We start from the raw sequence: 22,645 nt of genomic DNA on the forward strand, positions 1-22,645 counted from the left end.
AGCGCTTTGCCAGCAGCACTCACATAGAAACAGTCGTCATGCCGCCCAATATTTGCTCTCTCTACCTTGTAGTTCCCTCTTTGTTCCCTATCCCTCCTCTCTTCTCCCTTCTTTGCAATATGCATATCCACGCTCTTCCCTGTTGTTCATGAGGGGTTGATGTGTGATGAGCTTCAGAGCAAGTCCTGCGACCTGAGAGTTGGTGATTGAAGGTGTGTAGGGAGCTTGTTGAGAGTGGTAGGGCGTTTCAGCTGTCGGACGGCGTATTGAATTAGATAGGAAACTTTTGGGCATAATACTGTCATCCACTGCAACCTGCAGTCGAAATGAACAAGAGAAGATAGCAAAGATAGCAAAGATAAAGAAAATCGATAAAATAGAGAAGAAGAAAGATATCTAGTTGTGAGGTCTGTGGGGTGTGTTTTGGCCCGTGTTAAGCTGTGATCTCGTTTCAGGTGCAATCTCGTTTCCGGTCGAATCATGTTAAGTGTTTTGTGCAAGGTTGGCCAAACTGATGAGAGGACAGGCAGCCAGGCAGCTATGTACTCGAAGAGACAATTTGCACACCTCAAAGTGGCACAGAAATCTCCACAACACGGTCGTGATTGCACGATGGTAGCTGATGTCTGGAATGGGTCCATCCCCGCGGGTAAGATGAGGGCTGCTAATTACAATGGGAAACGGCCGGTGACCATGGCGGACATTCTCAACAACAATACCTCTTTTTCCAGTCATCAGCTTGCAGCTGATTTGATGGATTTTGTTTCTTGCGAATCATTGAAACGACGGGGTATCCATGAATTTGGGGTCAAGAGATTCCTTACGAGCAATGCTATGTCCAATCTCAGAGCACTCTGCATTGGGTAAAATCACCAGCCTGTCAGATATGCCACGTGAGAAACCGTAGAGAGCGAGTAAATACTGAGTCACCTCGTCCAAAAAGCTTAAGATTGTTAGCAGTTGGGGAGGTGAAGTCGGAATTCACACTGGACAGAACAAGCCTGCCGACTTAGTTGCTCATATAGGAGCGACTCACACCGAGCTACAGTCAGAATCTTTGGGAAGATGCAGGATGGGAGAGTAGTGCCTGTATTTTGGCACCACAGTAAATGCTAGTAGCAGATGGTTTCTAACCGCTTCCAAGAGGTTCGCGTTGTACTCTGTACCTTGCAATGGAAAACAGTAAGAAAGGCCGCTCCAATAATGCAGACTCGTCGCTCAGATTGCCTCGGGGTGCCACAAGGTATCTCCGATATGATCGACTGCCCGCTTGCTTCTCTCTCATAAGACTCTCATGGCTTGATATTTGAGTCTTTGGCACTCTGCATGCAACGTGAGCTTCTTGGGAGGGTCCTGCTATGACCGCTCTGAAAAAGAGTAAGAACATAATGGATCCTTGCCAATTTGAAAAAACGCTAAGCCATGAGGTCATCGACGAACTCCAGTCCACAAACTCCAGTCCAAAGGAGTGGTTTGGTGTGAAAGGTGCAATCTCTGCTACGACAAATTCATCCTTTGTCTGTATACCCCTTACCATATCCTTTCTTCTAGATTTTATCGACTCGAATCGAGTCGAGTCGAGAAGGCCTTTCGTCAGGATCGCACACTATAAGAGCTGCAAGATACTACCTCTTCCCCTCCCCCTGTCTTTCATCTCCACAAGCTCTACACAGTCCCAACTTCCCATTCAGTCCAAGCTGCCAGATACACAGCTACTCTCCATCACAATCTCTCACTGATTGACAAACCATCATTCTCTCGACGACAGGCACCCAACGACACAAATGAGTTCATCACCTTTACTGAACCCTGCTGCTGACCCGTCAGATGACGGGAAGGCAAAAGGGAGCCCGATATCCGACATGTCCACCGTCCTTGATACAGTCGAAGGTGCTTCAACCACTCCTGAGAGGTTCGGAGATGACGACGTTGCCTCTCATATTGGCTCTGGCGATTCTAATGCGCTCACTGTCCAGCACCCTAATTCCACTATCGACGCGTCTGGGGCTGAGCATGAACAACCTATTGGATTGGCTCCTTCGGTCTCTCCTAACAGTGAACTTGCGGAACGCTTGATGGACGCGGCGTCCAACGCCTGTAGCGATAAAGGGGACAGGTTCAAATTCAACACCTTACGCGTTCTTGCAAAAGACCCAGAGTGGCCAATGATCTGGGGAAAGTGTTCACGGATGCCTCCGAAAGGTATTCAAAATACGAAACCATTGGAAAGTCTGCCCAGGGTATATACGACCAAGTTGCGCCAATTTTGGACTTTAGGAAGGAATTGGAGAGGATGAACAGTCCCAACCGACCTGAAGACGTTATCAACACAGTTGCAATCGGAGATGAAGAGGGTCTCGAAGGCTTGTATCATAACGCTCAAAGTTACCTCGCTCTAGAAACGCCTCCGGATGTGGAGAGGGCCATTGAGGGGCTGAGATTGATGGAGCAATCGAGCAACCACAAGGCGATCATTGAAGGCGGTGAGAGCATGATCGAATCAAATCTGAAAACCTACACAGGTACTCAACTCTTCACTCCTTCTTCAGCAGATACTCTTGCACACACCGGGTCTGCTTCTCATGACAGACCAGAAAGACAAGTACCTTGTTCGATATTGATCAAGCACAAACCCCGTGCAAAGCCCACATTGGCTGAGCAGTTGATAGAATACGGGCGCACGGGCTCACATCTTGGTCAACCAATTTCAGCTCAAGGGATTTTGACCTCTCTCACTGATAACTCTCAGGCTCAATTCAGCACAGCATGTGCCAAGATTATTGGTTACGCGATCAAGGCCGACCTGGTTGAGACACTCAGGAGTACTGCAAAGAGCCTAGATGATTGTTCAGGATGGGATGAAGGAAACCCAGAAGTACTCTTGACAAGATACATGAAGGAAGACCAACCCTCTCAACTTGCAGAAATTCTCCATCGAGTGGACAACCAAGGTGGCCATCTTTTGAAGCTTGATCCCGATAAGTTGGAAAGTGTGGCGCGTGAAACTTTGGATTTGGCGGGAAAGATACGAAGAGCTAAAAGACAGGCCGGGACGACAGGCCTCTCGTCGGTCGAGAATATTTGAGTGCCCGTGACTGATTGTAACGCTGGCTAAATATGTCTCATAGTCAAATGCATCTGTGATCCAAAATCCCTTCACTTCTCATACTGACCGTGTGACTACTTCTTTTTTCCCTTTCCTTTCCCAGCTTTCACAGGATTCCTCTGCTTCTCACTAATCTTCTCTTCTACACCACCCTCCGACATCCAGTCCAGATCTCCTGATCCAAATGCTTCCTCCTTCTTGACCTCTACACTAGCTTTTTCCTCCTCCATCGCAATACCCTCGAACCTCTTCCCAAACCTTGCACGCCACACGGTCATTTTAAGTCAAACCCGTTGGCTTTAGGCTTCCTGGATGCCTCAATGTACAAACCATATCACGGCTTGTACAACTTTGAGTGACCCCCTCTCCTCCTCAACCCCAAGCTGATGACGTCGTTGATCTCTCACAGAGCTAGAGCGGTCTGGCCTAATTTGTCAAGATGATGTCAGTGTTGTACTCGGGCTGAAATGACGTTCCCTCGGTCATTCCTGATGGGTAGGGAGGGACGTTGCTATGAAGAGCTATCCATTGTGTCTATCACCTTTGTCCTGTTCCCTACATTGCGTTTAGCAATCATGCTCAGCGCACACCTCCATTCAACGTTAGAAGCTCAGTTGTACGTTTTGCTGAGCGATGTACACTGACTCGCATCGACGTAGAATACATGACTCCATAACCTATAAAGGCGTAGTATTTGTTGTCATTCAGAGACCCCGACAACTTAATAACCCTCACTTCATCTACGGAACTCCTGATAAGACCGAGATTCTGTCATACATCATACTCAATGGACACCTTGACGCTTACAAAACCCAACCCCGAGTCCTCGGTCCATGATGGACAAGAAGCTGCCGCTCCCTCGTCTGCTGCTTCCGATCGGGAGAGCTCTACCCAACATGGCTCCAGCGATGACTCGATCGGTGACGCTTCCCATTGGGAGAGCTCTACCCGACATGGCTCCAGCGATGACTCGATCGGTGACGCTTCCCATCGGAAGAGCTCTATCCAGCAGGGCTCCAGCGATGACTCGATTCTTGGTGTCAACGCCCTCGCTCAACGTTTGAGAACAGCTACGAACGCTGCTGCTGCAGGGACAGAGGACATCTTCCTTTGCTCGCAGTTTCGCGCCATAGCCAACAACGAAAATGGAGCAAAAGATCTCGCTCACACGCTTCTAACAGCATCGAAGGTGTTGTCTGAGATGGAAGACTCAGAGAAGATGGCTTGTAACTTGCGAGATAATCTCACTTGCGTTTTCGAGTACGCAAAAAGGGTCAGAACGGCTTTGTACAAGCCGACCGCTACCTTGGGTGAGGATGCTTTGAAAGCTATCAATCACGGTGACGAATGGGAACTTGAACAGTTGTATCGCGGCGCTATACGATCACGCAACCTCAAAAGGCCGTCAGATCTAAAAGAGACCATAGGGATGTTGCACAAAATCGATGAATGGAGAAAGAACAGGGAACCCCTCGAAGAGATGACCTGCGAAACTCGAAGTGGCGCCGAATCGCCAAAACACTCTTGGAATTGCATTAGGGATGCCGGTGTTCCCCGTGAACCAAGCTCCACGCACACTACGAGCGCAATCGATGAGACCAATGCACAGCCCTTGACCTTGGAGAATATCCTGCATAACGGTACTTCTCCTTCCCGACCTCAGCTTTCAATTGACCTGATGAACTTTGCTTCGACCCGACCAGGTAAATGTCGGAGCATGAATCAAGTTGAGGTGTTGCATTCGCTCGCCACCAACGCCCACTTGACCGACCTCAGAGCGAGCTCCATCGAAGTCATCGATTATGCAATGGCCAAGGAGATGTCGCAGACTCTCAGAACACTTTCGGGGCGCGTCGAATACTTGAGCGAAAATATTACCAGTCAGCCTGGAAAATCGATCAGGAGGTTTATGGATAGGGAAGATACGGCCGAAGCGACCAGCTGTCTAAATTCTGTATCGGGGCGGTTCCCGTCTATATTGAACTTGGACCCTGACGATGTGGAGCGAATGGGCAACGATCTAGTCACTTTTGCCACGATGCTGAGAAGCGTGAGAAGCGGAGCAGATAAGGCTGGGATTAAATACTATTGATATTAGTCAGCTCACTGAGGGGATGCTTGCGTTTAGAGTCTACTGAGATGTAACCAAGTTGTTTTTTTTTTTTTGGTTTTTTCCCGGACTGCATATGATCAATCTGAGGTATGATGACAGCGATTGTAAATAAAAACCGCAGTTACATGAAATTGCCATTACTTCTTCTTGCCCTTTCCTTTCCCAGCTTTCACAGGATTCCTCTGCTTCTCACTAATCTTCTCTTCTACACCACCTTCAGACATCCAATCCAAATCTCCTGATCCAAATGCTTCCTCCTTCTTGACCTCTACACTAGCTTGTTCCTCCTCCATCGCAATACCCTCAAACCTCTTCCTGAACCTTCCTACTCTACCTTCTTCACCTTCTCCCAATCCCTTTCTTTCGCTTGCGGGTGACCAAAGCGGGTTATTCAGTACATCTCGAGTGAGTTTCTTTGTCGAAGGGGTAGGGGCCGTGGTGTAAGCCGTAAATGTTGAACCGTCCGATAGGATCACTCGCATGGGGTAAGTAGGGACCATAGGCGGTGGCACGGATGGCGGAGGGTTGAGGTGTGTTCGGGATTGCCATAATGATTGAGGGGTGGAATGTGTGTGTTTCGCTCGAGATTGTATTATCGGACGTAAGGAGGTGAGCTTGGATGAGGAGGGACGGAGGATGGAGGATGACATTGTATAGATGGGGGTGGATGTTAATTTGATCGATTCGACGGAATGTGTCGTTTGTTATGGAATGTCCTCGTGGTGACGTTCTAGCTATCTGCGATGCTGTAGTTGCGTTGCTTTTGGTGATGTAAAAAGGATAAAGATGCTATCGTTTGAGATCTCACGGATGATAGAGTTGAACATATCATTTATGGCTTCCTACTTCGAATGAACCAACATTTTCGGAGAATGGGATAGGCGTGCCTAACAAGCCAGAAATCACTGGGAGGCAGAGTCCGCTGCGATTTACCGCTTTCTAGGCGCACCATCAGTTCCAATCTCGAAAAGTTGAAGTAGCTGGACCGCATCTGAGCATCTAATCTGAATAATATACATCTCACATCCTCTACATGTGTTTCTCGTTCTTCATCGTGTATAAAGCCATCATCAACACAGCCAAAATGTCTCTTTCGAAAGCACCGCTGCGCTCTCTGCCGTCTTCCTCATCCGTCAGGCCGATCCTGCGTTCATTCTCCTCATCCGCTTCATCTCTTAATGCCAAACCAGATTCTTCAGCACCCGACTCTTCACCTCAGGCAATCTTCCCCGATACACCTGCAGCACCTTCAAGTGCTCTTGCCAAAAAGGGCAAGCCATGGTCAGTGATGAACACCCCTAAATTCGACTTTGACGATGCTACATCTCTCGGTTGGATGAGAATGTTTAGGATACAGGAGGGCGAAGGGTTGGTACGCAAGATTGAGGAGGACAGGGCAGCTCTTAGAGGTGAGTTATGATGCCTATATATTCGCCCATTCGGAGTAAATCTCATGTATCATGTGTCTGGAGTGTCCGCTGACTGTGTCCGAACATAGCTGCCAACAAAACCACTTTTACCCCTCCCACTTCATCCATTCGACTGACCAGCACCATTGATCTTTCCTCACCATCATCCAAATTCCATACCAAAGCGGTCCTTCTAGTACCCGTATCCTCACTCAACCTCTCTTCCACAGATGCTATCCAGCGCATCAAACTTCTTGCGGGACCAAGATGGACTCCCGGTAGACCAGGTAGAGAAGAGTTTTTGCCCAATGGTGGTGCTCTCGCCGAGTCTGAAGAAGGTAAAGAAGGTTGGATCAAAATAGCAGAGGAGAGATTTGGAAACACTCAACAGAATAGGATAGAAGTCTCAAACATACTTGATAGACTGGTTGTCGCTGCAAATGTGAGTTCGATATTTCTCAATTCCGTGAATAATTGCTATTCATGGGAGAAGAATACTAATCACTTTGCCCTCCCACAGGACCCAAAATCACCTTTACCCGCTGACATACCTCTTGACACTCGACACCTCCTCGCTCGTCATCGAAAGAAGCGAAGCAGGCAGAATCCCTTTTCCTGGTCTCCTGATCAAACACATTTGAAGAAGCAGCAGGTCGTTGGGGGTGTGAAAGGATACCCGATAGAATGGATACCAGTAGACCTGAGGGAGAAGGCCTTGAAGAAGCAGTAGTTTGGTTAGAATGCAATGCATAGACCCATACCATCAAATAGCGTCATCAGTGATTGTGGGTGAGCTGTTGCTGATTGTCCGTTGACTCACGTGCTTGTGTGGTGTTTTTGACTGCGACCTCGGCACGCTTTCAAGAATAGATCTGATCAGCTTGTCTGCACACAAACAAAGTCACTGCTTCTCGCTTCCTCATGGTCAACACAGCTTTGACCGGGTGGCAACTACATAAATTGTGTTGTTTTCTATTTATCTAACCTCGTCTCTTCCGAGTCAGCTTCTTGTTCATCTCTTTCACCTATTCTATCCATCCACCGGCTACACCTACTTCTCCCTTGATCAAGATGCCTCACATCGAAGCTCTCAACGACAATATACCCTTAACAAATATAGGTAATCCCCAAGGACATGTAATCACTTCTCGCAATCCCAATGCTTCACATACACCCCTTCGAGCAATCCGAATCAATAGCACAACGACCATGACCTTGACTCCTACATTTACCGGTCCTGTTCTAGTCACATCTGGTAAAGGCACAATCTCAGAAACACTTAGAAAGACTGAAAAAGCTATCTCTTGGTTGGACCGAGCTATACAAGGGACTGAACTGGGTGGAAATATACTATCGATCTACTCTCTTCCGATACCTTTGAACATTGGTCCACTCGTTCATTGCCTCAAGCAGATGTTGGAGTTCGTGAGGTCCGGGCTGGAGAACCAGGTCGATGCGCTCAATCTTGTAAGTTCACATTTCGAACACCACCTCTTATCGATGAAGGAGAAGATGACCGATAATGACCATGTACCGCGATCAACGTTCAGGTGATCGACTGCTATAATCATGTGAACTCGCTCAGAACCCAGCTCATGTGCAGAGTTGGTTCCCCATCATTAGTTATTCAGAATGTCGTGGATGGTCTGACACAGTGGGTTTACTTGTTTCATCTCGTTCTCAAATATCCACTTGTAAGGAAGATAATGGGGAGGAGAGTGACTGAGAGTTACTGAACCACGGAACACCCGTAGGAAACTACAGAAGAATGTAGATCTGCTTGCCGCCCTTTCCAATCAATCATCTTTGAAACGAATGTGGCGAAGCACCCAGTCACGGAGATCACTCATAGCGGCTCGTGAGGATACTTGCCGATACCTTGATGAAATCAATGTGAGCTGCTTCTTGCGTATTTGATCTTGATGAGATTGATTGATGAACCTGTCTGGTTCAGCTTCAACTGAATATCATGCAAAGTCAGAAACTCGATCAGCAACATGATTTGATTTATGGTTTGACCAAACGTATCGCTCAGTTGGAGAGGGCGTTCCGCGGGTCCGACTTGGTGGCCGGCTCAGCTCGTATGCTTTATGGTGAGTCTGATGCGCCAATCAAATCCGAACCGAACAGTGGATTGTAGAAGATGTACTGACTTGATAGAGCAGTTGATCGTTATACCCTCGTGATACAAGAAGAGGAGTGAGCTACCTGTACTCTCCCTGACAGGCCTTTAGCTGACGAGATTTAAAGGGCCGAATTCTGCAAGTTGCTAGGATGCCTGAATGGTCCAAACTTCGTGAGTCTCGTATTGCCATCTTACCGATGCTTTGATCGGGACATCCATTCTGACTGCTTGTTCCAAAGCCGGACACTAGATTGATGGTCGGGGATCTCAAGCTTCGAATCATAGACTCATTCTCGCAAATGCCTTGGAAAGGAAACCGGCTAGAAATCCTCGGTTTTGTGAGAAGCAGGCTTCGATCCATGAATTAGTTGTTACTGACTAACACTTACGACCATTTAGCTCATCAATCTAGCGATACTATATCAGCTTTTGTCTGCCAAGATCGCCCCTCTCATTGAAACAGAAAACATAGCACAAGGGATGCCAATATATTTTGTCCAGCAGTAGTTGTTTCCTGTTTCCTTACACGTTTGTGAGTTTGCTGACTGAGATGAAAGGTACTGCCAGAATTGCATGAGGCTAGTCAAGGATCTTATGCTCGTCCCTCGATCATGGTCATCACGGCTCATGAACTGGGGACAGGTTCAAGGAGACCTGGAAGGCATGAGAAGTCAACTAGCTCAAAAAGTGGCACCCCTGTCCGTGAGTATTTGGGTGAAAATTACTTGCAGAACGATGACCGCAAAGGCTTTCTTGGGTACTCAGCTTGACGTCGCTATCTTGGTTACACAAATGCAATCGGACGCTTCGTACCAGAAAGCTATTGGTCAGGGTTTATTTGTCGAGACACTCCAGCGATATAGTGGCGATCCGCGCTCTATAAGAGAAGTCGTCAAAAGTATGTGATTCTGCTGTGTCTTGTCCAACGGTTGACAGACTTGGCTGACATCACGTCAGCGCGGGCAGAGATGGCCGAGCTACAATTGGCTTTACAACGACGGCTCGACGAGTACATTCTTACAACCTCGATGTCGGCGCGGTCCCTATCAACAGCTCGATCGGGTACAGCACAGCTCGAATTCTCATTCGATGCCAACATCCTAGAAGTGCGTAATCTACGATCGACAAGTTCGGAATGTAATTGTTGCTCATACGTGCACCACAGTGTATAGCGGAGGATAACATCCATTCTTTACCAGATGTGAGTGCTGCCCTCAAGCGTTCGATCCATCGCTGATGAGACAACGGCTTTATGCGAAAGTGGGTCATCCCAGAATGCGAATTACACCGGGTTGAGACATTAAAGTAAAGTCCGATTTCTCCTGAGGTCACGCACAATATGTGTGCTGAGTTCTCAGCTCATGCAGGGATTTATCCTCGTCGAGATGCATCTGGAAGAACAGCTCAGTCTTTGTCAAGGAGCTTCACGAGGACATTGATCCTTCTGTGAGTCCAGACCCGACTGATTTGTCGAGGAAGTGAGACATCTCAGCTGATCTCGGCGAGAAGTCATTTGTCAGAGCGATCGAGGTGATGAGGCGCACTAGGCATCGATACATCCAGCCATTTCTCGGCGCTTCCGCTTTTGCAGGTCCAAAACCCTGGTACATTGTGACTGCCTGGAGTATGTCTGGCTATTCTTCTCTCTAGACAGGGCAGTGCTGAGTCTCTGGGTGACTAACACCGATATTAGATGAGAGGCGATCCTTGGAGCATGAAATGGCCGGTCCCGGTTGTATCGATCGACTCTCAATAGCTTACCGTATTGCCCAAGGAATGGAATACCTTCATTCCAGAGGTATAATCCATGGCAATCTTCATTGTGGTAATGTTTTGCTAGCTGAAAGCGGTCAACCGATCGTTTGCGACTATGCGTATACACCACTCAAGCGAGAAGCATGGAATCGTTCAGACCGATCGGTGATAAGCCTTATGCAACGGCTTCACAGAGGAGAGCCCTTACAAAACTGCTTGTCAGAACTGCTGGAGCTCGAGGGACCACCAGCGAAAAGCGGCGATGTGTATGCTTTTGCAGTAATTGTATACCGCGTGAGTATTCTCCTCTCGTCTTGTCAGTCATGGCACGACATTAAGCTCATAACACCCAGTTGTATGTGCCCGGGACTGATGGCGAGACACGAATGTTGAGATCGATACGCCAGAATCAATTCGGTACGGTACATTCTCTCACTTTTGTCACCTTCTTGCTGACAAAGATCAATGACCGCTTACACAAGGTCTTTCAGATGACAGTCTCTTGCATCAGCCAATTGGCATGACCGATGACATGTACCGACTTTTACAACGATGTTGGGCCCGCGTCCCAGACGAACGACCCTCCTTCCAGGCTATCCGCGAGATTCTCCAAGAGATGAGTGAGGCTGAGTACTTAAGGGGAACTCTCATACCGTTGTTGTGGCAAGCTGGACACCTACCGACCCAACGTGAACGCTGTGGATGCCGCCAGCCAGACTTCGAAACGAGCAGGAAGTATCATGCATTTTTCGACTTCAACAACCACGACTACGGCTCTGGAAGACCCCTGCTGAACTTTCCGTTGTGGGAGCCCAAAGAGTTGTCAATAGGGGATATCGGGTATGGTTTGGGTGGATATTTCATCCGTCTTGGCTCGATCCATGAATACATGTCAAATCTTCCAGCATACCCCAATATCACAACCGAGCAGAAGATTATGTCGATCAATCGCACACATAGACCTCCCAAGGGTTCCCATCTGTTGGAATTGATTTCGTCCGTTTCCCAGGACATGGATGCGTTCATGCAGTAAGTGTGACCGGTACTTCCGTGACAGCTCACCCGCAGACATCTGCTCACAAATCGGACATACGTTAGCAGGACCCAGGGTTCCAGGGGCCACTTGCCATGTGACCATCAGGTAATATCGGCACAACTCGTTCTGTTGAAAGGAAAACTTCGATGGTCTACGGCGATCTCAAGATTGAAGGAAATGTTCGTCGCCCAAATCGAAAACATCTTAGCACAAGTATCACCTGAGCACGGAAAGCTCGAAAAATCCGATATCCTACTGGTGAGCTGTCGGTTATGGCGATATGCAGAGTCCTTTTTTTGGACTGACCTTCTGTCATCGAATTGTAGATCGTCGGAGCGTTGCGTGTTCGAGATTTCGCGATTGGCGTTGCTAATTGCACCGCAAATGAGCCTATAGATGGAGTCATACACACCGGAAGAGCGCAATCATCTGCAACTCCGAATCAAAAGCCCAAGTCTTCGAGAGGAAAGGTTCCAGAGTCGTCCAATGCAGACCCAACAGCTACCACAACAAAGTCCACAGGGAGTCAGAATATTCCCGGAGAGGTCTATGAGCCTAAAGACATGGCCTTAGAATGGCTTGAGAACGTGTACCGCGTTGGAAACCCTTACTGTGCAGTGAAAGTTTCGCATCCTGATGGACCGCAACTGTGAGTTTGTCGTCCTTGTAGTGAGATCAGTAAAGCTAAATATCTGGTACTGTAGAGATGTCTGTCTATCAGTTCTTCGATTTGCACCTGGGGCAGATGAGCCTACCATTTATCGAGATTAGAACTGTCATCTCCACAACAATTGCTGTTCATACGTTTTTCATTCCGTATATGATTGTGTGCTGTACCTGATCTTTGTCTGTCATGTCCTCATTGACGTGTTATCCTGTACTTGCCTCGAATTCGTGTCCAGCCTCTTTCCTCTTGATGGCTTCGTCTCATGCGATCATCTTACCGTTTCATGCATCGATACCCTTGAGCTTTCGTCGCCATGACCCCCGAGATCTGTCCGTACATATCCTTTGACCCTGGACTGAAGAGTCCCCCTCTTTAGATGTTGGTTGTGTCCTCTTTTGATGGTGCATCGACCACATTCTAAAGTATTCCTCCTTCCTTTTCTCCACCCTGAGAGTGTGAGCACACACCGCCTCGGTAAAGAATCTCATTGCAGAACTATATCTCAACTGTATCCATTATCATCCCCATCATCCTATGCGTCATTCTTTCTACCTCTTCAGCATCCCGCTTGCGACTGATTGCTAAGGGGTTGCATAGATGAGAAAGAGAGTGTACCATCAGTGTCAGTTGGATCTGAAGTGAGTGCTGCTTTCACCACCAGGACATCAGATCTTAAACACCAGGTTGACCGGCAGACTCAGTTGACTGGCAAACTCGCCTCTCTCGGATCCCCATCAACTTTCATACTCTCTGTTTCCTCGCTGTTCTCCCAACGGCTGTGACCAACATCCTCCGTGACACATAGACATTCACCATCCCCACCTCAATAGCCAGTCAGATCCCCTGACATGTCCGCACCCACTCAATCTTCTTCCCGAAGCTCCAAGAATGGCTCTCTTCCATCTTCCCAGCAGTCTTCTTTAACTGGTAGAGGTCGAATATCAAGTAGCAGCACAGGTACACCCTCACGCAAGCCACACTTACTGCTCAACGGTGTATCACCTCAAAATGTCATCGCTGAAAGTCCTGTCAGCGCCGAAAACCCGGATGATCAAGCTCAGATAATCCGCTTCAGCCCCAAGTACACAGTCAGTACACTCACCGGATCAACCAGAAGCTTCTCCGGTAATAGATCGATGATTGATCCTTTAGATGATCCCTTTGCCCATTCCATTGAGAGGTTGGAGAAGGCTGTGGATAGATTGGAGATGGCAGGTTCGGGGATGGATTTCGTTGGGAATTTCCTCTCTGCTATACCGTTGCTACAGACTGGGGGAGCGATCATGATGTGTTTGCGTCAGATGCTGGATGCGGCCAAGAAGGTGATGGAGAACAAGCTGGATGCTTTGGGTCTAGTGAGTCGAGTCTTTGTTAACGAACAAATCTTGTTGTGATGTGCTGAGCATATGGCGGATAGGTCAGTGATTCTATAACCATTGTCGAAGCTGTCCAAGGAAGGATCAAATCGAGTACAACACCTCTGTCAGAAGATGTCCAACATGGTGTAGAAGCGTTGTTTGTGTGAGTGAGATTAAAGTTTCTCGGTCCCGTCGGGATCTGCATACGGATGGTCTTCACCCACTCGATGTCTGATGATTGCTTCTGCACTGCACAGAAAGTTGACAAGCAATACCGAGCTTTTGCAAGAGTTCGTCGGACGTTCCAAGTTCAAGTTGTTCTTATATGCGAATAAGATGCAGAGGCAGATCGACGATGCGAGGAACGATACTTTGATGTATATCGCTCGTTTCACGGTGGGTGTTGTTTCACTCTTGATCTGCCGACCGCCAACCAATGACGGGAACCTCACTGACGATAGTATGATGTAGTTGGAGTCCATCGTTTCTTTCGATCAACTCCAGCAGGCAGCTCAGACCCAAAGAGAGCAAGACAGGCAAGACTTCGCGAAGAGATTGGAACAGTTTATCCGAAACCCTGAGTCAGCGCGTCATCTCATCGCGAGTAAGTTCAGGACACCCCTATTCGTGTCTTCAAACCTGCTTGCTAATAATACGTTTCTTATACAGACGAAGAAGTTCCTGAGATCCTCGTCACTCTCCAACGTGAGGTGGAAAGACAGTATCACAACCGTTATCAATCTCCGGCGGCTTCTCAACCAAGTTCAGCAGCTGTACAATTCCCTACACCTCATCCATACTACCCTCCAACCTCTAACTCCTCTAACTGGGTGGCGAAAAGTCTACATATACATGACGCAGATGAAGAAGTCGAACTCGGAACCGGACAAGGGTATCCTACCGATAACGATGAGCTAGCGCTATCAAGACAAGCGACTTGGGAAGAACCAGTCACGACCCATCAACCAAGAAGGGCTTGGCAAGTGACCAACGATGAATCCGACATCGAAACTTCCAAGGGCATGTTCTGCCAGAGCTTCCTCAAGGTGGGTCCGCATACAGACCGGCTGGGGGGTGGCTGGGCTGACTTCCGTTCCGATAGTACCTTCGAAGCGAGAGTCAGAAGAGTGTAGAAGATCTGCCAGTGGTAAGCCAACTCTACCCGTTCATGCCGTCTACTTCATTAGCTAACCCTGTCACAGTGGACCATTACTGAATATGAAGTATATCGGGAGCAGCGAGAATGGTGCGTGGAGAAGCATTCGTGTCTTTTGTGATCATAGTGCTAATGTAAGTGTCGCTAGTACGAGCAATTTCGCCAAAGTCTGGAAGGGAAGATGGCATGATCAAGTGGTTGCGATCAAAGATCTTGATCCTCTGACTGACAAACATGTAAGCCATTTTGCACTACAGCATCTCGTCTTCTGACTCGTGTCTATTCAGCTCTTCCTGGCCGAGGTCAATATATGGTGTCGACTCGACAGCGAGTATGTTTTACCTTTCTTTGGTGCCTCAAGCGCGGTTGGTCCACCACCTTGGTTTCTAGTTAGTCCATGGAGTGGGTCATTTCCATCGCCTCGAACGGCAATGCGAGCTGAATGATTGATCATATCCAGTGAAGAATGGTCGAATCACCGATTATGTTCGTTCAGAAGTAGGAAGTCGGGTTGACCGAATTGCTCTCATCCATCGAGTCGCGCAAGGAATGGAATACCTCCATTCGCGAGATGTGGTACATGGGGATCTCAAGGGTCAAAATATCTTGATCGACGATGAAGGAAGACCTAAGTTGTGCGATTTCGGTCTTTCCCAAATCAAGATTGACATCACAAGCAAGTCCGCAAGTCCTCCAGAAGGAGAAAGCAACGCTGGAACACTTCGGTTCCTCCCGCCAGAAAGATTGAAATTATCGCCGTTGACAAAGGAATGTGATGTCTACTCGTTCGCCATGACCATTTACCAAGTGAGTGTAGCATCATGCTTTGGAGCTTTGCAGGAACTGACCTTAAATTCACAGATCTATTCTGGGGAAATACCGTTCGCTGCTCTAGATGCTTACAATGCCAAGATGAGTATTTTGGGTGAGTGTCCTTATGCCAAATCTGAGATAATGCTGATTCGTACAACATGTGTTTAGAGGGTGTACGACCACCCCAAATTCCGGATATTCCGGATGAGCTGTACAATCTCATGACACGCTGCTGGGCAGCAGATCCCCGTGTTCGTCCCACCTATGAGCAGATCAGTACAGAATTGGAAACGATGTATCAACATTCAGGCTCCCCGATCCATTCCAGTCAATCGATCCCGGCGCTTCTTGATCTGTCTAGAGGCAGCGCTGAGGGCTCAAATCCGGATTCCAAGCTTGCATTACCTATAGAGAGACTAAGTGAGTCAAGCCTGTTTAATCACAAAACAACGCTGATGCATTACAGCACAGAGATAGGCAAACAAGAACCCGAGATATCCTTAACGGCACCATTCACAGCTCATTCTGATTCTGATTCTAATTCGGAGTAGTGAGTATCAATGTATGAGATACTACAATTATAGCTGATGTATGTCGCTTCATCATAGCTCGGCAGATCCGGTTTTCTCAGAGGACGAATCAGATCGAATCTCCGTAGCCAGTGAAGCGCTTAGTGCGCTTTATCTTCCAGATCAAACAGACCATGAAGCACCAACTGAACTAGAGCTCGAAAGGCGATACCGAAAGTACTTCAATTACCACGACTATTCCGATGATTTCAATTTACCTCAATGGAACCCTACGATGGTCGCTTTGGGTGATATTGGCTTCATGAAGAATGGGCGTTTCGTTTATCTTGATAACGCAACAGGAAGTAAGGTGACTCCTGGGCAAGGACTATTGTTTTCGACTGCAATTCCTTTGAACGTGATCGCAGTGAGCGAAACTGCCATCTATCCCAAGCTGGTAAGCGATATGGCAAAGGATTTTGGAGTGAGAATTGTTTCAGCATTCCGCACCAAGAAAACGAAGTTCACGTGAGTATTCCCCCTAAATATCCTTGAAACCCATGGAAGAAGAGATCACGGGCTGACGCCTCATCCTCATTCGTATAGGAAGGCCGTCCGACGACAAATCTCCGTGCCAATGTACCCCGGCAGAAAGGCTGTACGTCTCATAGTCGCTGACGGGAAAATGCAGATGATTAAGGACTATTCGGATCTCAAGAGATACCTGGTGGAGAACATTGATGGTATTTTACGGTCAGCAGCAGAACAAGGACTGGGTGAATTACAGAGGACGGACATCGTCATGGTGAGTAACGCTGATTTGCGTCACAAGTTTGATGGCTGAGTAGGTCGTATAAAGGTGGTCGGCGTTCTGGTCGCCAATAACTACGCAATGGCGGTGTCTGACTTCGCACCCGGAGCAACCTTGAAATTCAACGTTCTATCGCCCACTCGCAAATCTAGTAAAGAACCTTGGGGGTTCTGGACGCTCGCACGAGATCAAGGCGATGATTCCTCTTCCTATCGACTGGGCATCAATTCTGGCTCAAGTTCTGGACCAAGTCCTCCTCCATTTGCACAATCGCCCGTTCCGCCGTCTCCACCAGGACTACCCGTCATTGATAGGCGATTACCAGATGTTGACGATGGACCACTTCAGTATTCAGTGAAGACGAGCAAGCCTGATGGTCCGAGGAAGTGAGTGTTACACTATAGCTTGATTTATGACTAGGTCTGTAGCTGACATTTTGCATTACCGTAGTGCGGTGCACCTCTCAGTATTAAGATTTCCACCTACTGGTGGCGATCCGACCTTTTTCCGTGATTTGGAATAAATTGATGATGAAGGATACATCGATTGCCTCCGAGCATGCACAAGTACTAGCAATTGCATGGAAGAGAGCTAGGGCATTTTGTATATACATGTTCTCGAGATTCTGTATTATAGTAGAGTATATCTCCCGGCCGGACCATCTCTGACGGTTGGGAAGATCCTGGTGTAAAATGCTCATGATTGTGTGAATATTTCATCTGATCACTGACAACTTGTGTGAAATGATGGGGAACTCCCTAGATCCCACCCCACTCAATCGATCAAATACACCATCAAATACATGCAGCACACAACTCACAACTGGTTGCTTCTTGACCGCCACCAGAACACGACTATGCATAAACACAATCTATTTACCCTTCTTGTACGGCTCTTCCAATCCATCATTGACCTACCAAACCCCCCTTACACCACTCTTTTTCCATGTCAACGTTGACTAACCGCTTCTACACTTTGTCTAATCCAATATAATAACCACTATACAACATTTGACAGTTCATGCTCATGGCACTGGACAATGCTTTCAACGTAAATATGGCTACGACGACCATGATCATACCTGGACTGATCAGGGGTCAGCCTGGTCAGACCTCATCATCGCCACCCCAGACCTCATCACCAGTCATTCGATCAAGTTCAACCATCATGGGTGACTATCAAGGAGACACAATCATTCCGCAAAGCTTGAATGCTTCCAATACTACATCCTTTACTGTGCTGAAGAAGGAAGCCAAACAGACTATTGGGCAGATGTCAAGGTGAGTCTGGTTCCCTCGTTGGCGAAAGTGAAAGTCATTTCCGGCGATCTTTGCTGATGCTGTTGGTCTGTAAACCATACTTTTAGCGAGACTGTCACTCCCAGATCTCTCGCCAAGCTAGCGTTCACCATCTCCGAATCTCCATATACGGATTACTATCAACAAGAAGTTTCGAAATTGGAGAAGATGATCACGCGTTTGGACAAGTTTCAGATTGCTCTCGGGCTGGTAGGGGATATAGCACGTACTGTCCAGCTTATCGCACCAGCTGGTGCGGTAGTTGGGATTATCACCAAGTTCCTGGGGTACGTCAAATCAATCAAGACCATCAAATTGGAGGCTTTGGGTTTGGTGAGCGATCTGGCCTAACTGGAGTGATGACATGTATTTCCCTGCTGACAATTGAGCTGTAATAGGTAAGGTCAGCTGTCGAGACTACCATTTCGATGCAGGAATGCCTTGTGACTATCGAGTTCAAGCTTCCTGTGCCAATGATGGAATGCATCAACAACTTCTACCAGTATGTCAAGGCATACGCACGCTCTGCAGACGGAATGGCTAACAACAGAGATGTTGTCTCCGCAGGGTGCTCAAAGAATGCACCTCCTCAATGAGCGGAATCGTCGAGAGAACTAGCTTCTTCAAAGAAGTCCTCCACCGTAACAAGTATCGAGATATGGTGAAATATATGGAGACCCGACTGGGAAATGCAAGGTCCGACTTCACTGTGGGTATTCCATCCTCCTACACACGCTATTGGTCTAGAGAAACAAGCATTGACCGGGTTTATCGATTCAGCAATGTGGTGTTCTCATCAACTGCTCGTACAGTTTCATGAGGTCGTCTGACATCGATACATACAGACGTCGGGACGAATCCCACTTGATTCAGGCCCTGACAACAGCTCTTAGCATGAGTGATGATGGTCTGAGCAAGCATTTGGGAATCGGTCAGTCATATTCAAGCGTCTGGTTCAAGGAAGTCGCACTGACATCCCACGGTATACTTGTCTGTGTAGATCAAATGACTGTGAAAGAAGCGATGGCGCTTCGCGACGTGTTGGAATCTCGACGAGATCCAGTCACTCGGAAGTCTACGGTCTCGGCATCTACCAGCTCAAGTGACCAATATCCGATTACTGATACTCGATCCAGATCACCCAATCAGTCCACGACGCATCAGATCTTCATGGTGCTAGGCATCAAATACGACGACTCGTCCCTTGTTGGGGCAAATGGTACACCCGGAGAGGATGATGATTCGGTTGATATTAGCATTGATGAGAACAGGGTTGCTGGATCACTTGATAGTCTTACCTCATTGCACAAGGTGGCGGAGGATATAGTTGGGTTAAAGAACGAACTTTTTGACAGGGTTCTCGAGGTGATTGAGTTGTTTGATTCTCGATGAGCTGCTTGGCTGACATTCCTTCCTATAGATTCTTTGCCGGAGAATTGACGATGATTTAATTCAATCATCTCCCGACGTGAGTAGGTCACCGAGAAAGAACGTGCTGACATGTCAATCTAGTGGGAAATTGCAGAAATGGCATTGATCAGAGAAAGACTCCTTGGGTATGTCGAGACCTGGATATGCCATCTTTGAATCGTATATGCTCAATACTTTGGTGCAGCGACCCTGACAATATCAATACCTCGAGCCAGGTTTGGAAAGGATCATATTTCGGCAAAGATGTACGAATCAAGGAGATCGGTCGAATCGGCCATTCTGATGAACAAGCCTCAGGCACGTTTTGGGATTGTCAACGATCTTATATCAAGCAAATTGAACTTATGAGAGCCATTGAAACTGGTCCCTTCCTATTGAAATTTATCGGAGCTATCTGTCCTACAGGCGATATTAGGCAATGGGGTATCGTCACCGAATATAGTATGTCTCTTGCTGTCGTAGCGGGAGCCATTCCTAAGCTTACGGCGACATGCAACTAGTGCCACACGGCGACATACTCACGTACCTCAGCTCGGAAGTCGGGTCTCAAGCAGATCGAGTAGCTTTGACTTACCAAGTAGCTCAAGGCTTGGTGCATCTTCACCGTCACGATGTCCTGCATGGCAACCTTAAGCCCTCAAATGTCTTGATTAATCACACTGGTCAAGCGGTTATAGCCGATTTCGGTTACCTTCCAGAGCTTGAGGACACCTCAACAGGCAGGAGAGGGATCCCCTTCATAGCACCTGAAGTGGTGAACGGCGAGCCCTGTACCGAGCTGACTGATGTCTTCGCTTTCGGGAAGACCGCGTTCCAAGTAAGTTCCATCCACATGGTATAAATTTCTCGACTGACTATACCATGCGTTACCTGATAGATTCTAACCGGAGTGGTTCCCCTCGAACCCCATACCTGGCCCCAACGAGCACCCTATAGATGTAAGTAGCTGCCTCATGTGATGATTGCGGGCTGAAAGATCCAGCACCGTATCTCAGACAACCGTTCTTGGGCATCATACAACACAGTTACGGTATATGAATTTCTCAGCCGTTGTTTTGCCGACAAGCCTCAACACCGTTTTGCCATGCGTCAAGCCATGGGCATCATGGAAAAGATCGGAATGACTTCTTTTGGGACTACGAAGGATTTCACCCCGTACAGCATGAAGATCCGTCTCAAGTGGTGGGAAACGAATATGGCCCTACAACGCGCCAAAGATCTGCCTACAATGTCTGAAGCCAGACAAAACGAAATTTCCAGTCAGATCAACAGCTTTAATTATCCCAATCTGGAGCCATCTTATGTGGATCACGTCTTCTTCCCCAAAGCTTTCGAAACACTGTTGGAGGCTTTACCTACTTTCCGAGCGGACGGTTACACGTCATATTCTTTGGTGAGGAAGCTGCAGTATCTCACGCATGGGTAGTTGGAAAGGCTGACCGTTGTTTCGTGTCAGGTTGGGGACACTGTCAAGTTGTACGGACTGCTACATTCCGTTGGAGATCAGATCCCTTTAGACTCCCGTCCCTTTTGGGTGCCAGCGTATCAAGATGCCTCGAGGTATGACGGACGCCCTGAGGATTCTTCCGACTGCTGATGATTCCTGATATATAGACGACTCATCGATAATATCGAAATCTTGAGAGCGGTATCAAGATGCGATGCCTATGTTCAGCTCATTTTCTGGGAGATCCTCCATGAGGTCATGTGGTCCGCTAGGATCCTGACTTGTCTGCGCCAGAGCGAGCTACAAAACTGCGTGAGTGCCATTCGAAGCAGTGACATAGTCATGAGCTTCTTTTCTTTCGACACACATCAAGCTGACATTTGGCTGGTCTCGTAATGCAGCTTTACAACTTGACGAAAAAGTCCTCCGATCAACCCAAGCCCTTCTGGGACAGTTTGAGCGTTCTCAGAACCGAAAGAAAGATGTGCGATGCCATCTTGGTGGAACAACTTCTGCGACGAGGCAAAGATGCACGAGCATGTGAGATCCTCCTCTCGGGTAAGCCTTTAACTTTGCTCATCGATACTAAAAGCTCAGTGCTGATCAGTGAGAACTCGGTGTGCCCGCATAGGACGCCGACCGGAAGATAATCTGCATCTTCTGGGATGTGTGACGAGCTGCGAAAATTTCACTGTCAAAGATCCAAAACCTACTGGATTTGTGGCTCGTCTGCATGGTTATCCCACATGGTCATCTCCGGTCCTCACGATGATCTCTGATCTCGAAGACCGAGATGCGAATGGGGATAGGGTGATATTGTCTAGACCTCCAATTATACGTCAAGACGAAAGTGTCTTGCCCATCACCCAGAGGGAGATACTGGCTTTGGTCCGAAGTGAGGAGTACATGGCTTATCACGAGCGATTACAAGATGCTTGGGATATCTGTTCTGCTCATATCATTGAGGCAAGTCGTCCCATGAATTACAACTTCATTTATGATTTACGATGCGTTGACTTGACTGATGATTCCGATGGCGATCGATAGTATGAATCCGGTTTTGGAGGATCGCAATTTCCTAATCTCGATTCTACTGCGCTCATCGCTCCGATCGCGTTTCCCACAGAAATAGATCGGCCGAACGCTTTCAAAGTCGAGGATAGAGGTAGATCAGCGGTAAGGTCATGATAGTGATAGGTCACCCCCAGAAGCTGATGGAACCCTGTCAAAGACTAATCAAATTCCTCAAGGTGCAAGGCTTCCGCTGCCGACCACCCCCATCAAGAAAGCAGGGTCTCCCTCACCGCAAAGCCGTCTTCTTAAAGGGCGTCCAATCCCTCGGATCGAGGACTTGTATTCGACCAGCAAGCTAAGTGAGCACAGCGATACGTCTCAGAAGCAGACGTCCTTCATCAATCCTTGGGAAAGTCTTGGTGCCAGGGACTCGTCAACCGAAGGGATCGGTCACAAGGGTTATGTACCTGGTGTTGCTGCTGGTACACTATCCGATGATACAGGGGACGAAGCGCAGTATGGTGTTCCGCTTCCATGATTCAGCCCGGCGGGTAGTCGAGTGGATTAGGTCAGAAAGGTTTGTCGTTCATGATGGTT

General features: G+C 47.9%; 10 protein-coding genes across 10 annotated transcripts; 8 read left to right on the forward strand and 2 right to left on the reverse strand.

Moving 5' to 3' along the window:
* Positions 1–1,862: 1,862 nt before the first annotated feature.
* I302_102732 (uncharacterized protein) lies at positions 1,863–3,085 on the forward strand (the record flags this gene model as incomplete). The annotated part of the gene is made up of 2 exons (XM_065869551.1): positions 1,863–2,055; positions 2,181–3,085. The coding sequence occupies 2 exons, from the start codon at positions 1,863–1,865 to the stop codon at positions 3,083–3,085; spliced, it is 1,098 nt and encodes a 365-aa protein (XP_065725623.1).
* Positions 3,086–3,180: 95 nt separating this feature from the next.
* On the reverse strand, positions 3,181–3,384 carry I302_102733 (uncharacterized protein; the record flags this gene model as incomplete). Its single annotated transcript, XM_019188105.1, has 1 exon — positions 3,181–3,384. The coding sequence occupies one exon, from the start codon at positions 3,382–3,384 to the stop codon at positions 3,181–3,183; it is 204 nt and encodes a 67-aa protein (XP_019050983.1).
* Positions 3,385–3,893: 509 nt separating this feature from the next.
* Positions 3,894–5,198, forward strand: I302_102734 (uncharacterized protein; the record flags this gene model as incomplete). The annotated part of the gene is made up of 1 exon (XM_019188106.1): positions 3,894–5,198. One exon carries the CDS (start codon positions 3,894–3,896, stop codon positions 5,196–5,198), a length of 1,305 nt encoding a protein of 434 aa, XP_019050984.1.
* A 158-nt stretch (positions 5,199–5,356) lies between these two features.
* I302_102735 (mitochondrial 54S ribosomal protein bL31m) lies at positions 5,357–5,869 on the reverse strand (the record flags this gene model as incomplete). Its single annotated transcript, XM_019188107.1, has 1 exon — positions 5,357–5,869. One exon carries the CDS (start codon positions 5,867–5,869, stop codon positions 5,357–5,359), a length of 513 nt encoding a protein of 170 aa, XP_019050985.1.
* Positions 5,870–6,303: 434 nt separating this feature from the next.
* I302_102736 (mitochondrial 37S ribosomal protein mS35) lies at positions 6,304–7,358 on the forward strand (the record flags this gene model as incomplete). The annotated part of the gene is made up of 3 exons (XM_019188108.1): positions 6,304–6,628; positions 6,718–7,070; positions 7,149–7,358. The coding sequence occupies 3 exons, from the start codon at positions 6,304–6,306 to the stop codon at positions 7,356–7,358; spliced, it is 888 nt and encodes a 295-aa protein (XP_019050986.1).
* A 479-nt stretch (positions 7,359–7,837) lies between these two features.
* Positions 7,838–9,260, forward strand: I302_102737 (uncharacterized protein; the record flags this gene model as incomplete). The annotated part of the gene is made up of 8 exons (XM_019188109.1): positions 7,838–8,095; positions 8,179–8,282; positions 8,383–8,521; positions 8,583–8,721; positions 8,794–8,827; positions 8,879–8,924; positions 8,993–9,091; positions 9,153–9,260. The coding sequence occupies 8 exons, from the start codon at positions 7,838–7,840 to the stop codon at positions 9,258–9,260; spliced, it is 927 nt and encodes a 308-aa protein (XP_019050987.1).
* A 228-nt stretch (positions 9,261–9,488) lies between these two features.
* I302_102738 (uncharacterized protein) lies at positions 9,489–10,300 on the forward strand (the record flags this gene model as incomplete). Its single annotated transcript, XM_019188110.1, has 6 exons — positions 9,489–9,651; positions 9,711–9,859; positions 9,919–9,954; positions 10,015–10,058; positions 10,121–10,199; positions 10,274–10,300. 6 exons carry the CDS (start codon positions 9,489–9,491, stop codon positions 10,298–10,300), a joined length of 498 nt encoding a protein of 165 aa, XP_019050988.1.
* Positions 10,301–11,721: 1,421 nt separating this feature from the next.
* I302_102739 (uncharacterized protein) lies at positions 11,722–12,315 on the forward strand (the record flags this gene model as incomplete). The annotated part of the gene is made up of 3 exons (XM_019188111.1): positions 11,722–11,802; positions 11,871–12,193; positions 12,249–12,315. 3 exons carry the CDS (start codon positions 11,722–11,724, stop codon positions 12,313–12,315), a joined length of 471 nt encoding a protein of 156 aa, XP_019050989.1.
* Positions 12,316–13,059: 744 nt separating this feature from the next.
* I302_102740 (uncharacterized protein) lies at positions 13,060–17,381 on the forward strand (the record flags this gene model as incomplete). Its single annotated transcript, XM_019188112.1, has 17 exons — positions 13,060–13,566; positions 13,629–13,732; positions 13,827–13,965; positions 14,041–14,173; positions 14,239–14,615; positions 14,672–14,716; positions 14,772–14,815; positions 14,874–14,961; positions 15,013–15,127; positions 15,186–15,532; positions 15,587–15,650; positions 15,707–15,958; positions 16,010–16,088; positions 16,147–16,575; positions 16,654–16,852; positions 16,907–17,244; positions 17,309–17,381. The coding sequence occupies 17 exons, from the start codon at positions 13,060–13,062 to the stop codon at positions 17,379–17,381; spliced, it is 3,333 nt and encodes a 1,110-aa protein (XP_019050990.1).
* Positions 17,382–17,884: 503 nt separating this feature from the next.
* Positions 17,885–22,586, forward strand: I302_102741 (uncharacterized protein; the record flags this gene model as incomplete). Its single annotated transcript, XM_065869552.1, has 18 exons — positions 17,885–18,138; positions 18,225–18,489; positions 18,555–18,658; positions 18,724–18,865; positions 19,030–19,087; positions 19,157–19,521; positions 19,577–19,624; positions 19,669–19,712; positions 19,772–20,028; positions 20,088–20,404; positions 20,465–20,525; positions 20,583–20,980; positions 21,044–21,147; positions 21,202–21,346; positions 21,436–21,592; positions 21,666–22,000; positions 22,082–22,210; positions 22,266–22,586. 18 exons carry the CDS (start codon positions 17,885–17,887, stop codon positions 22,584–22,586), a joined length of 3,504 nt encoding a protein of 1,167 aa, XP_065725624.1.
* Between the last annotated feature and the right edge of the window lie 59 nt (positions 22,587–22,645).

This window comes from Kwoniella bestiolae, chromosome 1, assembly GCF_000512585.2.
Source record: "Kwoniella bestiolae CBS 10118 chromosome 1, complete sequence".
NCBI lineage: Eukaryota > Fungi > Basidiomycota > Tremellomycetes > Tremellales > Cryptococcaceae > Kwoniella > Kwoniella bestiolae.